This window comes from Microcaecilia unicolor, chromosome 1, assembly GCF_901765095.1.
Source record: "Microcaecilia unicolor chromosome 1, aMicUni1.1, whole genome shotgun sequence".
In the NCBI taxonomy this organism is placed as follows: Eukaryota; Metazoa; Chordata; class Amphibia; order Gymnophiona; family Siphonopidae; genus Microcaecilia; species Microcaecilia unicolor.
In genome coordinates, this window is record NC_044031.1 from 279,773,016 (window position 1) to 279,790,000 (window position 16,985).

Consider the following 16,985-nt stretch of genomic DNA (forward strand, 5'->3'; position numbering starts at 1 on the left):
ACTACATTGAACCAATACTTGTCCTCAGTGTTGGGTCCAATGCTGACCGGGGTCCTGGGCCCTGCTATCGGTGCCCTATGTTGAGGGTGGTGAAGGACGTCTGATGCCAACTACCATTTGGAACTACATGGTGTTATGGGTCAATATTTATAAACTGATTTGAGATACCCTTGAAAAGTCTTCATATGCTTGAATGTTTTTCACATTGTCTAAAAAAACTTCAATACAAAATGCATTAAAGTAGGAGTTTCTTGCACTAATCTATACATGTTCTCACTTTTTAAAATGAGAGAACAATTATAGAAATAGTCAAAAAGTAATCATGAAACAAGTATCTTGGTTCCACAAGTCATCTGACTCTTAGCTGTCTTTACAAAAGTTGCCTTAACAAGGCCCATAATAGTTTAAGAGTATGGAGTGAATCTGAAGCAAAGATCTAAACATATCAAAGTTAACGTTTTTGAAAAAACTTTGAGATAAAGTTATTTAGAGGTAGAGATTAGTGGGGAAGGGTAAAAAACTTTGTTGTTGTTTAATTCTTGCTTTACAGTTGGATCTATTTTTGTAAAGTATAAACAGTTTGGTAACATTAAGACAATCTCTATCAGGCTATCTTTCTAAAATCAGAAGCTGTAGATTAAGGAAGGTGACCATGAGGCTTAAGATTGTTTAAGTTTTTATCACTTCATAATACTGTCGTTCAGCATTTCTTTCCAACCTAATGGGTCTAAAATGTCTGTCTGTCTGTCTGTCTGTCAGAATAAAATAACTCTCCAAAAATGTTACAGAATGGGATGAAACTTGGCATGAGAGAAAAACCAGTAAAAAGATACGAGTTTGAAAGTGGGCTAAATCAGACTGGGGATTCCTCCCCCCCCCCCCCCCTCAAAAAAAAAAAAAAAAAAAAAAAAAAAAGACTACAATTTCTTTTAGCTGAAATTTTCCAATTATCCACAAGCAGAAAATTGAGTTAATCCCAATAAAGAAAAATACCTTTGGGGTGGGGGGGATTAAATATGGTAGATCTCTAACTCAATTACACGGCAGATGGGTGGGGGAGTAGTAGAATAAGGGAGCAACAAACAGCTGCCATGTCATGCTTATACGTTTTGGCTTTATGTCTAACCTATTTTAGCACCTATATTAACCATTATTGTCAGTTACCAGATTAAGCAATTTTTGACATCAAGGAAAAAACCTTAACTACAATGGGACATAGAACATGTAACTAACTCCCAAATATTTCACTAAACATTTACAGGAATATCATGGTGGAAAAAAGAAGCCCCCAAATCATGCATCTCTTGAGGCATTAACAACAGTTAACAACACAGTTGAATGGCTTTAACCAAATCTGGAAAATTTCATATTCTTTGCCCCAAAAATAGTGTCTTGAGATTATGGAAATAGACACTTCCTTATTGTCCATACCAGACCAATCTAAAACAAGTGGGTGTTGTGTCCATCAGCCAGCAGATGGAGACAGAAAAATAAAGTAGTTCCGTGTGGTTTGCCCCATAAGGGCACTATGCAAGGATACAATATTTAGTATTTTTCTGTTGACAGAAGATGGCGACAGTTCACAGTGAAAGTTCTGGGCTGGTCAGACCACACTGGCTCCTAAACTTTTGAAACCAGATTTCATATCAAATCATTTTGCTTCCCCTCCCACCCTTGCCCTCCTCAAAAAATAGCAACTTTGGGGGTTAATAGCGATCATGTAAAGTCTATGTGCCATCCACACATAAACCACACTGCTGCCTAACCACCTCACACTGCATAATTTCCCAACCCCCAGATCAATTCTTTAGACACCTCCCCCAACATCCCATTATAACACACATTCCTAGTCCACAAACTGCACCTTCTTGTATCTACTCACATCTCATTAATATTCATAATACCCTCCCCCTCCTCCAAATGTCTACCAAAGCCTACATGTTCTTAGTTCCCAGCTACCTGACTTCCTCCATACCTCTCCCACACTTTACAGAAAAGTACATCACTTCTTGCTCTCACAGAGAGTTTGAGAGAATACCCCTAAGATTCCTAGGGATGTCTGTGGACAGTCCTGCCCCTCTTTTATCCACCAGTTCATTAGTTGGTGTAATGAGCCCAGCCGCTGCTAGTAGGCCAGCTGCTGCAAGGTCAGCTGAGATGACACAATAATAATCTTCTCCTACCACCATGCCCTTTGTGCCCATATCCCATATACATGTTCCTCCTCCCAACCCCATGGTCAAACAATACTATGTGTGTGTTTTAAAGTGAGTACTCTTGGCTGTGGCAGGAAGCCTCAAAAACTGTGATGGAACTATAGAAAAGCAAATTTGGGCAAGCTTGAAGTAAAGACACAGAAAAATATTTTTGGGAAAATACAAAGGTATACACATTTGTTTAAATCAAACAAAATAAGATATTTCATGGACACTACCCATGGATAGGAAAATAATTCCTAGGAGAGAACAGCATTTCATGGTATTTATGACAATATGCAACAGTTTATTTTATTTTTTTACTTCTAACCTTAAAAATGTATCCATACCACCAATAAGTTACTATCTTCATTACTTCTGCCTTAACCAAAATTAGGAAAATTTTAGTACTCACCATTTCTCTAGCTAGTTCCACAGCTTCCTGCAGCCCGTAGAGCCTGCCACAGACCAAGTAGATGCTGCTAGCCCAGAGGACACAAGCCTCGTGAACCCAGAATTCATTGCTGTCTAGAGGTAGTTCTGGAATTTGTATCTCCTGCTCAGGGCCACTGTCTGAAGCGGGGATGGGGTCATTTGAGTCTAAAGAAGTCTTTTCACAACCATCAGTGATTTTTTTGTTACAGGGAAGGGCCGCCGCTGCTGCTGCTCTGGTAACAGACCCCAATGCTGTGCAATCTTCTGAGCGATGTCGCCTTTTAAAGCGGGGGTGGGTAGTTAAGCTCCTCTGCTCCTTTGCCTCCTCCTCAGAGTCTGACTTGGAGGCATCAGAGGCACTTTTGTGTCTAACTTTGACTTTACTCTGTGTTTCTGTGGCTCTCCTGGGAGGGGGATTCTTGGGCAAACTGGCAGCATAATCCTGGGTATAGAAAGGCCCAAAAAGGTCCCCCAGGTTCTTGAAATTTGCCCACTTCCCACACAAGCAGCAGACCAGGTGCCCAAAGACAGTTGACTCTGTCACAACAGGCCCCTGAAGCATAAAAGATGAAGTTGGCAACACTTTGCTGTCAGCATTTGGCTGGGGTGATGTTGACCTCTGACTTTTCCTGCCCCTACCCAACTTATTTTGCTCCTCATCCTCAGCATTAATAATAATACAAGAGGCGCCAATGTCATATTTGTTCTCTACATGGATATAGGGGAAGAAGGACTTGCTTTTGGCATCATTTTTATCTAGCGGCTGACTGGCATATTTTAATTTGATCTCAGGTTCTAAGGGTTCAACTACTGGAGCAGCTTGTTTCACCCTCCGCCTCCTTTGTTGGCCTCTGGGTTTCCTCCTCTCCCTTCTCTGTCTCTTGGGTTTGGGCTCCCCATCTCCTGCTTCCTCTGGTTTGAGATTTTGCTGCTGCTGCTCCTCTTGTGGTGACAGTGGTGGAGAAGGGAGAGAAGGGAGAGAAGGTGGAGGGTGCTGCTGCTGCTGCTGCTGCTTCTTCTGTTTGTTGACACTCCCAATTGGTCTACCCTTCTTCTTTCCTGATGGGAAATAGCCCTTTGGAGGAAATATTTCTTGCTTAGGTGTCACAGCTAAAGCACCTAGATTTTTCTCAGTGAAGTTTGTGTTGGGCTCATTAGCTGAAACCCTTGCAGAGGCATTTTTTAAGTCCAGGTGGGCTAAAGGTTCTGCTTCAGTTAAGGAGCCATCCTGTCTATCCTGACTACAGACAGACTTCTGTAGAGGGGGAGATGAAGTGATCCTCAACAACTCTTTAACAACACTTGCAGAATCCTCAGTTTCACTCATGATTTTATCATCTCTTCTGCACCATTCTTCCACAGATTGAGACAAAGGAACATCAACCTTTGACTCCTGGCACCCTGGTCCTGCCACTGGTTCTCTTTTATTTTTATCTAGTTCCAGCTCCAGAACTTCTCCAGGTCCACAATCCGAGTGGACACTTTTGAGGGAAAGGTAGTCATCAAGTGTGACAGCATCCGCTCCGCTGTCAATACTATTGGATTGCGTGCTTCTTCTGACATTGGGGGAGGTAATTTTCTGAACAATTGCCTCCAGTTTCAGTCCTCGCCCCTTCCGTGGTGGAAGAATTTTAGTCTTGGTGGGGCTGGTAAGGGAAACAGATGGAGAATTCCTCTGGTTGGGGCTGCCAGCATCCTTGGGGTTGTCTTCTTTTGGAGGTGATCTGCCACCATCACAACTCTGAGGGAGACTAGAATAAGAGTTGTGGGCCTTGTCCACCCCTTTTGGCAAAGTAGGCAAGTGTACTTTTTCATCCATATTGTTGTTCTTTGCCTCCTGTGACTGGCGCTTACTAGGGATAGGAGAGATGAATGATCGAACCCTTCGTCTCATGATCAATGGATTTTGATGAGATTGATCCTCTTGACCAGGCAGTTTGTGCCCATTATTTCCAGGTCTAGATAAATCACCACTGGATTCTTCCACTCCTTGTCTATGCTCATCAGTTTGTTGGGCACAGAATTTTTTCTGGCTGGCTGCTCCTTGAGGGCTGGTTTTCTTGACAGGAGGTACCTGATGAGAGAGATCCCAGCCAGACTCTGATGTTGGAAGTTTCTGACTATTGTATTTTTGTTCCACAGTCATGCTTGCAGGAACACAGTCACTTGTCTTATGAGAGCGGCACACATCTTTGTTCCCAGTGTCATGGTAAGTGCCAGACTGGCCATATGGCATTCCTTCTTTGTCATTTTTCAGGGGACTCCTTACACGATCATGGAACTGCTCTTGTCTAGGGCTCTTCCGTGGTCCCTCTTGTCTGTGTTGGGCAGAAAGCATCAATAACTGAGATGAACTACCAACCCAATCCTTGTACTCATCTTGGTAATACATTTGCCTCTTGTAATGGAGTGGAGAATTTAAACCAGAGTGAGGTTCACCAAAGGCACTGGACCTCATGTTGTGATAAACTGAAGCCAAAGATGGATTTTCAGAGTTCTGAAAAAATGAAGAATAGAAGGCCTCCCTGCTGGCTCGATCTGAAAGATTCATCTGTGCAAGCATATTATGTGGATCCCCCAGCCCTCTGCTTCTACCTGGTGACATCTTCAGTTTTTCAGCCAACTCATAAGACTGTGAAGGTGATTTTCCTCTGCTGCCTTCACGACTACCCATCCTACCAGTTGTCCTTCTCAGGGGGGCTGATCTGCCATCCTGAGTGCAGTCTGAAGATGAGTCAACAGCCGAAGCACCAGGGCTGGCATTGCCTCTGGAAGAGTCATGCTTTAAGCCAAAAAAATAGAATAGCTCTGCAGACTTTTTGTTGTTAAGATTGGCTGGTGTCTTAGACTGCTCAAAATCATCTTCCTTCATTGATCCACCCTGGCTCTTCAGTTTGGAGTCCAATGGTACAAGACCTCCTGGGAGAATGACTGACTGGCCTACACCTGGAGTGAGCCTTTCATTTCTCCCTATCCTGGCATCAACCATCCTTTCTTGTGCAGACATAGAAATTTGTCCCATAGAGTGGTGAGTAGTCTGGTCCCGACCAAGCTGCCTAAGTGGGGAGATGTCACATATAACTGATCTCCTCTCTGAAGATGCAGTTCCTGTTTCATGAGCTGTGGTTTGTGCCTCTATATCAAATTTTCTAGGGATGGGATAGTCTGCAAGATTGATCTGCTTCATCTCAGTTGTTCCAGATGACTTCCTCTCCCATGGACCCCAATGAGGGTTCTCTTGAAGGGATCCTACATTTTTGCTAAGAATGTTTCTATTGGGTATTTCATTACTTTGATTAATTAGGATGTTGGGCCTCACAGTGCCTTCTATTGGTGATGGCTCCTGAGTATTCCTTGCATATCTCCTTTCTTGGTGGTGATAGCCTTGTAAAACCTCCTGCAGAAGGCTAGGGAACTTTTCATTTCGACCATGTGAATATTTCTTATCACTGTGCCCTGGAAAGTCACCTCTCTCTTGAATTTTGGGATACTGAGAGAAGCTAGCAACATTTCTTGGCATAGCAGATGTAGACGCATCTTTGTAGCTACAACCCAAAATTCCGGGAGATTTGGAAGGTTCTGCTCTTCCTGAAAAACTTGAAACAACATTGCTGTGGCTAGACTGGTTACCTTCCTCGCCATTGTACTGGGTGGAAATATCACCACTCTTGTTCACTTTTTCAACCTCCTGTTGATGATGTGGTGTAGTCCCAGTCTCTTTCATCCCACTAGCAGCATAAGGTGTTTGAGCAACTGGCATCTCATCCACTACAGGGCCTGTCTTTTCTACTCTGCAAGCCATTGCCTCCCTTGAGACAATCACACCCACAGACTTCTCATTAACTTTTGGGGGATCCACCTTTGATTTTTCTTTTGCCTCTGAACAAGCTTCATCTTCCTCAACCATGGGGCTGGTGATTACTTTGGAAGGCTCACCTTGGCAGCTCTCTGGTGGTGAGGCATTAGCTTTTTCTGAAGTTGTCCCCTTGAGTGTAGTTTCTGAGCTGGTACTTTGTCCACTCAGCTGCCTTACTCTCTCTCCATGGTCCTCAGAACTGCTAGAACAGCCTCCATCTAGAGACTCTGTAAGAGGGGACTTCAGTTGTTCCTCTGCCTGGAATGAAGCCTCTGAATTTGTGCAACTGTCTGTTTTTTTTGAGGATCTCTTCGAGTTCTTCTTATGAGGTACCAAAGCATCTGAAAGCAGCATATGCTGCACTGTATTGGGTAAATTGGCAACCTGGCTGCTCAGGGCACTAAGACTACTTAGCCCTGGATCTGCGAGGCGTTTTTCTGGCAACCCCTCAATCCCAAACCCTTTCAATCCCCCAGAATGAGTGTTGGGGCTAGACATCATTGATGGTGTTGGGCTAAGCTGGGGCATCATCTGCAAGATACGGCTCCTGGATGCTAAAGGCATATTACTCTGCCCACACTGAAGGTTTTCTCCACCTGGCATGAGAGGGGAAGGTGTTGAGCTGCAGCTTGGTGACTGAACTACAGATGCAGCTGGAGATGGGTTAGATATAGGACTGAAATTCTGTTGGAATTGCATAGGTGACCTCACTGGAACATCCGACTGACTGTATTGCCCTGCCTGGCCTTGCAGAGACAACTTGGATGAGTTGGAATACTGCATCATGTGCTGCTGCTGCTGCTGCTGTGCTCCTTGGGACATCTTTGATTGCTCAAAGCTTTTCAACTGCTGTGTGGGATAGTTGTAACTTGACTGGCTCCCATAGGGCTGCGCACCATGGCCATCATATTGTGAGCTAGTGTTGACATAGTCATCATACGCCTGTCCTGATTGGCTGAAGCGCTGTGCTGAGGGAAACGAGGTGGTGGCTGTGGTAGCAGAGGACTGATAGTGCTGGTTAAACTGGCCCACCCGTAGTTGGTATCCAGTAGAAGAAGGCATAGCTGAGGATCGCTGCAACTGCTGCAGGTGGGTAGTACTAGAAGCAGACTGGTTGGTTGTCTGTTGCAAAGGCTGATGGGCTTGGTACAACTGTTGTCTTAGCTGTTGTACTTGCTGTTGGCTGGATGCCTGTTGCTGATACTGTGCACTCCCTGGTGAGAAGGACCCTGTGTAATCTTGCTGGTACTGGGAGATGCTACCTACAGAAGAGTGTTGTGTTGGAAATTGGCCAACATGCCCCTCATTTACATACTGGTTCCCAAAACTACCACTCCCTTGTGGAGGTCCATAGCCTTGAACTGGTCCTGAAGGTCTACGTTGAGAGGTCTGCTGACCAGAAGCTGTATCCTTGCCTGCCAAGTAGTAATATTCCCCAGCCTCTTTACGGTAGCCTTGGTAGCCCTGATGACCGGGGCTTTCAGTTGCCATGGCTGAACCAGCTCCTGTTCCTCCACGACGGCTGCCGAAACTGCTCTGGAACATCTGGGCCTGCTGGCGGGACCCAAACTCTTCTTGAGGGTAGCTTGGCTGGTTTCCGTGGTAACTACTCTGCTCCCGAAAGGACTGCATGCTGTTGGGGCAGCCTGAACATTTTAGAAAACAGAGAAAAAAAAAAAAGTCAGTCAAATCAAATTTGTTTAAATCATCACCTAAAAAATAAAAAAAATATCAGCAAATCTACGTCAACACAACAGTTTTCAAAACATGCATTCAGAATCCTGGAGAACCTACATAGAAGGCTAAGGAAGAACCATATAACTGTCTTTTTCAGTATAAAACAAATGTATATATTCATCTGCAATGCTTTATGATTATTATTAATTGAGGCTAGATGTGTATCTCCATGAAAACAATAAAAGGGCAACACAGTTAGACCACACTCTTGTATCTATCTGGGCACTTGGATAGGAGGACTAAACTGGCTTAAGTCAAATTTCCAGATTTTCATACAGCAGTAAAGCAACAAGAACCAGTGGCCAAACCAAACTGTGGTTAGCAGAGACTACTGGATTTATGTCAAATTTAAACTTTCAGAGCCATACATTTCTTTTCAATGTTTCAGTTACCATTTTGCAGACAAATTATGCCCTACACCTTGTATCATCAACAGGTAGATATTTTTATTCACCATAAACAGATCTGTAACTATCATTCTGTCAGCCAATGTTTACAAACAGACCGTGGGAGATGGTGGAAGCAGTAATACTTGAGAGAAGTACTTTCTGCTCCTCTCTCCAGTGTACCACCTCGCATCACGGTTTCCAGTGGGGTGCTAAGCAACTCCATGAAAGAAAGTAGAGAACATGGTAAGGGAACAGCAAAAGAGAAGAGAAGGGAGCGTCAGCAAAAGAGGAGAATGGGAACAAGAAGAACTGTTCCACTGTTTGGAAAAAGGTTTGGCATAGACGAAAGGGAAGTGCAAGCAGACCTTAGGGCAGTTAAGAATAGCTGTAAATGGAAGGAAGAGGAGAAAGTGATACGTGTAGGTGGGAAAGTCTAAAGGGGAGAAAGCAGCATCAGTCCACCAAAAATCATACAGTAAACTAACTGCAATAATTTTTCAAAAGTGGATTCCAAAACTTGTGTCCAATTTAAATAGTAAAAAGTCATAGTAAACTATCATCCTCCTTTTTGACATTTTAATAATCTGAATCAGAGAGACACAATTTTATTTCCAATCGTTCAAATGGTTATATTCATCTTTTTTTTTTTTTTTGGGGGGGGGGGGGGGGGTATATATATGCCCAATATCTCAAACATATGCATTCCATGCTTCTTACATTAGTATCACAAATGCCAATTTGGTGCCAGCCTTTTTCTTTATATAGAACTTGCGTCAAAATCCTTCAGCATCAACCACAGAATCCAATCAAATTAGCATCATCCATTCAAGTTCAGCATTCAAACCAAATGGACTAACTGTGTGTGTAGCAAATATATCCAGTCTCTTTATGATTCAAATATCACTCAGTTTCTTCCCTCCCATCTCACTGAAACACTATCATCTTTAGTTGGATGATTCTTATCCTGCCAGTTTTGAATAAGACAATTTTATTCACAATGTGGGATTTATTCTCATTCTGCCTCAACTTAATTGCGTAAATATCTTCCAGCATGCACTAACTGACATGGGCACAATTATATAGATGGGAAGTATTTTCTCACATGAACATATCTTGTGCTACATTTTGTCATTTCATCTGTGTATCTTCTCTAACAGGTCCTTCCATAGTATTATCACACCATTACCACCAACCACATTTTTGATGACAATTCAAATTTCTCCATTTTATCTATACCTACCCTGTTGTAATGCAATTGTAGGGGGATCAGAAAAATTATATATGTTGCTGGTTCTGTGAGGACCCACGGGCATGTAAGTCAACAATGCATGGTATGGTACTACAAATATCAACAATTTACTCACTACTTTATCTTTGTGTTGTATAAACAATTTATGTTCAGCATATCATTGTCACTTTCAGGGATACTGGCAACAGAGGTAGCATAGCCTCTGAGAAAACTGTTCCATAAGGGCTCCAGATGGACTTTTAAAACTATCAATGGTATTACAAATTCACAATAGCCTGAGAAATTGGCTTTTGGTACCACTTTCAATTAACATGGATTTCTTATATAAAGAAATGATTAGGAACCTTGTGACTTTTGTCACTAATCAGTGCAAATTTCCACAGTCTACTTTTATTAAGGCAGCTTTGTTATTTTTTTGGATCTGCAGGACTTGTAACAAATGCATGAATCAACATCACTATTTTGATTAGAACTATTGTAATGATCTTTCTTGCAGCCTGCTCAAGTATCAATTAAGGCATCTTCAGTTAGTTCAAAGTACGGAAGCCTGTCTGTTGCCGAATTTAAAACCAACTGATCACAATACTCCAAATTTTGGCAATGCTCCACTTACCACCAGTAGAGTCCCAAACTCACAGTTTAAAGTACTATATTTGATTTTTAAGTCCTTGTTTTAGGATGGTCTGTTATATTTGATGTCACGAATATGAACCTGAAAAACAAATGCAGAGTGGAAGAAAATCCAATCCAAGAAACCAGTCAGAACTCACGGAATGAGGACTTTATTAGGACCCTACACGGTCCATGTTTCGGCTATAAAGCCTTCATCAGGGTTCTAAAAACATAACAAATAGAATGAGAATAATATATATGTTGAAAATTAAAAATTGAAATCATGTTGAACACAACATGGAGAATATTGTCTCAAGTAAGAGCATATTACACATAACATAGAAAACAATGTCTCAAACAAAATAAAAACTGATATTTAAAAACTAATGTTTTAAAACACAGAAAATATAACATTAGCCATGTAAAGTGTCCATATGCCATCTAATGAATTTAATTTAAAACATCTTTAAAATTATATACATACACTATGGCATTTGGATGAACTCACAGAGAATGTCATTTATGTCATCCAGAATATCTCTACAAATCTCTCTATATATTTATTAATCATATATTGCTCCATTTTTGTTACCAGTACAAAAATGCTGGAATATATTAATCATAGTGAACTATATTAATGTATTACTGGTATATATATATATATGTGGGTGTATAAACTAATTCATATTATTGATAAACATAATAAAAATAATAAAAATGCAAATGTATATAATGAAAATGTATGTATATAATTATACGTATAAATCAAAATTGGAATTACAAAAGTTAGAAATTGCAAAAAATATATAATATGGATATTCCAAAAACATACACATACCGATATGCTGATGTTCTATTGAGCATATGATACTACTGGAGCACTGAAAATAACACTGTGAAATGGTAAAGATAAAAGTAAAAAGATGAAATAACAAAATGAACAGTAACAATACCAGACATAACTCTGTGCCAGACATGTCACTTAAAACTAAGTGCTGCTAATTAACCAAAATATGTAATATGCTCTTACTTGAGACAATATTCTCCATGTTGTGTTTAACATGATTTCTACTTTTAATTTTCAACATATATATTATTCTCATTCTATTTGTATGTTATTTTTTAGACCCCTGATGAAGGCTTTATAGCCGAAACACGGACATAAAGTCTATTGGAGTTCTCATTCCGTGAGTTCTGACTGGTTTCTTGGATTGGATTTTCTTCCACTCTGCATTTGTTTTCCTTGTTGGATTTGTGGAAGGTGTGAACACCTTCTTTTTTTCTTCAAGAATATGAACCTACCAGAGAACTGTGTCCTTCACAACACTCTCTGCTTCAGATTCTGGATAGGATTAGGTTACAATCTAATTGTCAATATGCTTTTTCTATGATAAATCACTCCACAATTTAGGACCTACCATCTAACTTGCGTTTTAAAAGTATGTTTTGTGCTTTTAAGAAGACATTGAACCACTTTTGTATCAAATTCCTGCAGTTTATTTTCATGTTTAGTAAGCTGCTCTGTATGAGATCTATTCAAAATAGCAAGTTGTTCAATTTCAGTAGCTTGCCTAACATTTTTCACAGTGAAAGTTTCATATCAGTAGCATTCCACATTATTTTACGTGTAGTTACTTGCGGTTTTGATGAAATGTCTGAAGCAGAACACCTGGCCTCGCCAAAAGCAACGCAGAATCAGTAGTATTAATAGTAGTATGAATTACTTCTGCAAACACTTTGGCTGAAGTCTCAGCTCCAGCCATTCAAGAAATCACACCCTCCTTCAAAGATTCTGCGAGTGGAGCGTCATCTGGAGGCCTGCTTTGCCCTTCAATAGTCTCTGGCAAACATCACAGGGGAAAGGAGGGGGGGCATTCTTTCCTCTTTGGAAGAGGTTTTAACAACTTAGTCAAACAGAAAATTGGAAATTCTAGAGAAAATCAAACATGTTCAAAAAATTTGAGATTTATTTCCCAAAGCAGTCTTCTACATTTCCAGCTAATATGATGTTGAAATACAGGACAGAAGTACTGAAGCATCACCTCCAACCATCATTAGAGCTTACTATGTACCAATTCTTGTCAAAAAAAAATTGTTTCATAATGAAGCTTCACTGAAGTTAAGACAGCTTGGAAAATCCTACGACACTCAGGTAAACTCCTTCAAATCAGACTGAAGTGGCTATTTTGATTGTAATTTTCATGGATCTTAATAACAGAGATTATGTTGTAAGGAGATACTTCTCTCACTCTCAGGAACTTTTGTAATATTAAATTTAAAGTAAAAAAATAAAAATAAAAATAAATTTTGGGCATTTTCTGATGTAGCAAAGGTAATTGAGATGAGTCAATTTTTACTTCTGAGGCCTAGGGTTTTACAGCAGGGTAGTCAGTTCTATCTTAAATTTCCTCGTAAATGTCCAATTTGGTATGATATTATAATATACGTATTTATTGATCCAGTTTAAACTTACATACTAAAACTCCTATATCTTACCCACCTATAGTATCAAGGATGGTAGAATGTCAGGAGATCCTGGGTGAGCCATCTACATATGCTGACTGTTAGCTGGCAAGCTGTCACATTTCATGATTAAAGGCTTTTTCTTTCTTCCTTTGTCTTTCCCATATATAATTACGCTGTCCTCCCCCCCCCCACCCCCCCCCCCCCCCCCACACACACACAAATATTGTTGGCTTGATTAGAGAGTTATACAAGTTATAGTGATTTCCTTATTTATTTTTATACTATTTTACTTATTGTACTCTCAATTGCCCTTGTGTTTGTAACTTTCCAGGTATTGGACCCCTGAATCCAAACTCCTGCACAGTAAAGTAAATTTTGACCTTTAAATTCCAAACGTCTTAACTTTCTGGCTATAGTTATTGGACCCCTGAACCCAAACTCCTGCACAGTAAAGTAAATTCTGACCTTTAAATTCCAAACTTCTCAACTTTCTGGCTATAGGTGAGATACCTGATATTCTCTTTAATTTAATGCTTATTGCTTAATTAATTTGCCCTGTGAAACCTTTTATTTCTTTCTTTTCCTGCCAAGCTCTGATTGATAGAGAGAGAGGAGAGGCTGTTTAAACACCATTGCATTCAATTGAGACTCAAAAGTTACATTTTACACTGCTGAAACTGCTATAATTATTGGGAATATTTAGATTTATATCACCAAGAGGAAAGTTATATTCTAAGACAATTTTAAAAGTTAAATCAATTGAAAATTCTTTGATCAGACTGCCATTTCTGGTCCCCATCTAGAGAATTGCCTTGATAACAGTAGTTAGCTGACACTTTGGGACTTATAATCCCACCCACCCCAGGGTTTTCCACTCATATATAGACAAACCAAACCTCATTACCTTTACTCCTCAATCATACACAGGCAGTTTTGCAGACTGTTAACCCAACATAGTACACCTGTTCATACCCATTTCAACCAATCAGGATGACTTTTATTCTCTGTAATAATTGTGGTGCTTTAGTTTCAAGGCCAATCATCTGGAGACTTAAAGGTTGTCCTATCTGTCTTCAGCTATCTAGTTTACAACAAGAGCTCAGTAAAGTAATGCAAGAATTGTATGCAATTAAAGCAGCTTCTAGAACTACACAGAAAAATAACTTCTCACCACTGCCTCAAAGAATAAAACCACATAAGAACAGATGGTTCACAGTAGGCTCAGGCAGACTTCGTCAGGTGACACAGAAGCATCCACCCACACAAGTGTTGCCACTAAAGAATTCTTTTGCTCCATTACAATACTGTGATGCTCCTGAAAATAGAACTGAGGCAGAGGAAAAAGCAATAAAGTTGGAACAAAAAGACACAAAGGTACCCAAAGTAAAAACACCCCCCCAAAATCACTAATGTTGGAACACATAACAGGAAATATAGATGGAAAGAGATGGACACAAATGCTCATAGTCTAAGCAATAAAGTTCACAACCTTCAAGCCGTGATGTTGGAAGCAGACTTAGATGTTGTTGCAATCACAGAGACGTGGCTCAACGGTTCTCACGAATGGGATGCAAGCATACCAGGCTATAATCTATTTAGGAAGGATAGAGAGGATCGTAAAGGTGGAGGAGTAGCTCTGTATGTGAGGAATGATATCACGGTGACTCAAATGACAGGGACCTGGGGAAAGGAAGAAGCGATATGGATCACCTTAAAAAGAGATGATAGAACCTCTGTCCACGTGGGTGTTGTCTACAGACTCCCGACACAATTAGAGGAACTAGATAAAGATCTGATCGCAGATATTCAAAAATTAGGAAAGAAAAAAAAAAAGAGGTTCTGTTGATGGGAGATTTCAATCTGCCGGATGTAGATTGGAAGGTTCCGTCTGCCAAATCGGAAAGAAGTAGAGAGATCGTGGATGCTTTCCAAAGTGCTCTGCTCAGACAGATGGTGACAGAACCCACGAAGGAGGGAGCGATGCTGGATCTGGTGCTCACAAATGGGGATAGTGTGTCAAATGTCCGAGTGGGTGCACACCTGGGAAGCAGTGACCATCAAACGGTTTGGTTTGATATAACGGCTGAAGTGGAGGGCGGCCACTCTAAACTCAAAAGTCCTGGATTTCAAGCGTGCTGACTTTAATAAAAGGTAAAATTATGTATCATACCTGATAATTTTCTTTCCATTAATCATAGCTGATCAATCCATAGACTGGTGGGTTGTGTCCATCTACCAGCAGGTGGAGATAGAGAGCAATCCTTTTGCCTCCCTATATGTGGTCATGTGCTGCCGGAAACTCCTCAAAATGTCGATATCCAAGCTCCATCCGCAGGATTCAGCACTTAGAGAATTACACCCACAAAGGGACACTCTGCCCAGCTCACCACCGCCGAAACGGGGGAGGGGAATTAACCCAGCTCATCCCCACACAAGTGGGGGAGGGGAATCCGTCCAGCTCATCCCCGCAGAGCGGGGGAGGGACAACACACCCGCCGATGCGGGGGGATCTGGCTTATCCTGCAACCGCAACCGCGGGAGGAGCTGACTGACCCTAACACCGCCGAAGCGGGAGGGGTACAAAGCTGCCCTACTGCCGCACGAAGCGGGAGGGAGCGCCGGCAGAATTTAAGTCTCAATCCAGCCCCGTAAAACGAAGGGGAGAGGAATGCAGCAGCTCACTGTAACACAAATTCGTCTCAACTCTTGAAGAATTCATTGAAAAACTTGAACACGAAGTCCTCCTGAACAGGAACTGAAGACTAAACTTGAACCTGAAATACAACCAGAATATAAACAATACAGATATCTGGGAGGGACTATGGATTGATCAGCTATGATTAATGGAAAGAAAATTATCAAGTATGATACATAATTTTACCTTCCATATCATCATGCTGATCAATCCATAGACTGGTGGGATGTACCGAAGCAGTACTCAACCAGGGCGGGACATTGAAATCCCTGACCGCAACACTGAAGCTCCAAACCGGGCCTCCGCCCGAGCAGCCACAGCCAAGCGGTAATGCCTGGAGAAGGTATGGGCCGATGCCCAAGTTGCCGCCTTGCAAATCTCTTCCAAGGAGACGGACCAGGCCTCTGCCATCGAGGCCGCCTGAGCTCTAGTGGAGTGAGCCTTCAGCTGAATAGGCGGCACCTTCCCCGCGGCCACATAAGCCGCTGCAATGGCTTCCTTGACCCATCTTGCCACTGTAGGCTTAGCAGCCTGCAGACCCTTACGAGGACCTGCAAACAGGACAAACAGATGATCCGATTTCCGGAAATCATTGGTCACTTCCAAGTATCTGATGATGACTAGTCTCACATCCAGATATTTGAGAGCAGAGTATTCCTCTGGGTAGTCCTCCCTACGAAAGGAAGGGAGATAGAGCTGCTGATTCACATGGAAGCGAGAAACAATCTTGGGCAGGAAGGAAGGCACTGTGCGAATAGTCACTCCTGCCTCAGTGAACTGCAGAAAGGGCTCTCGACATGACAGCGCCTGGAGCTCAGAAACTCTTCTGGCTGAAGTGATAGCCACCAAAAAGACTACTTTCAACGTAAGGTCTTTCAGAGATGCCCTCGACAAGGGTTCAAAAGGCGGCTTCTGCAAGGCTCTTAGCACCAGGTTGAGATTCCACGCAGGCACCACTGAGTGCAGAGGAGGGCGCAGGTGATTAACTCCCTTGAGAAAGCGCACCACATCTGGCTGCGAAGCCAGGGAAGCACCCTTCAGGCGGCCCCTGAAGCAAGCCAGAGCCGCTACCTGGACTTTAAGGGAACTGAGCGACAGGCCTTTCTCCAGACCTTCTTGCAGGAACGCCAACACTGAAGAAATTGGAGCAGTGAAGGGAGAAAGTGAGCCTGCTTCACACCACGCTGCAAAGGTACGCCAAACCCTGGCGTAAGCAGTAGAAGTAGAGCGCTTCCTCGCTCTCAGCATAGTGGCGATGACCTTGTCTGAGAAGCCCTTCTTTCTCAGACGCTGCCGCTCAATAGCCAGGCCGTAAGACCAAAGGGGGAGGGATCCTCCATCACCACGGGAC

General features: G+C 42.0%; 1 protein-coding gene across 1 annotated transcript in view; it reads right to left on the minus strand.

Annotated features, from left to right (window-relative positions):
- TCF20 (transcription factor 20) overlaps window positions 1–16,985 on the minus strand; it is a 245,710-nt gene that overhangs the window by 152,621 nt on the left and 76,104 nt on the right. Inside the window, 1 exon segment of the mRNA XM_030207030.1 lies at window positions 2,611–8,132. Coding sequence (XP_030062890.1) covers window positions 2,611–8,118 — 5,508 coding nt within the window. The 5' untranslated portion in view covers window positions 8,119–8,132.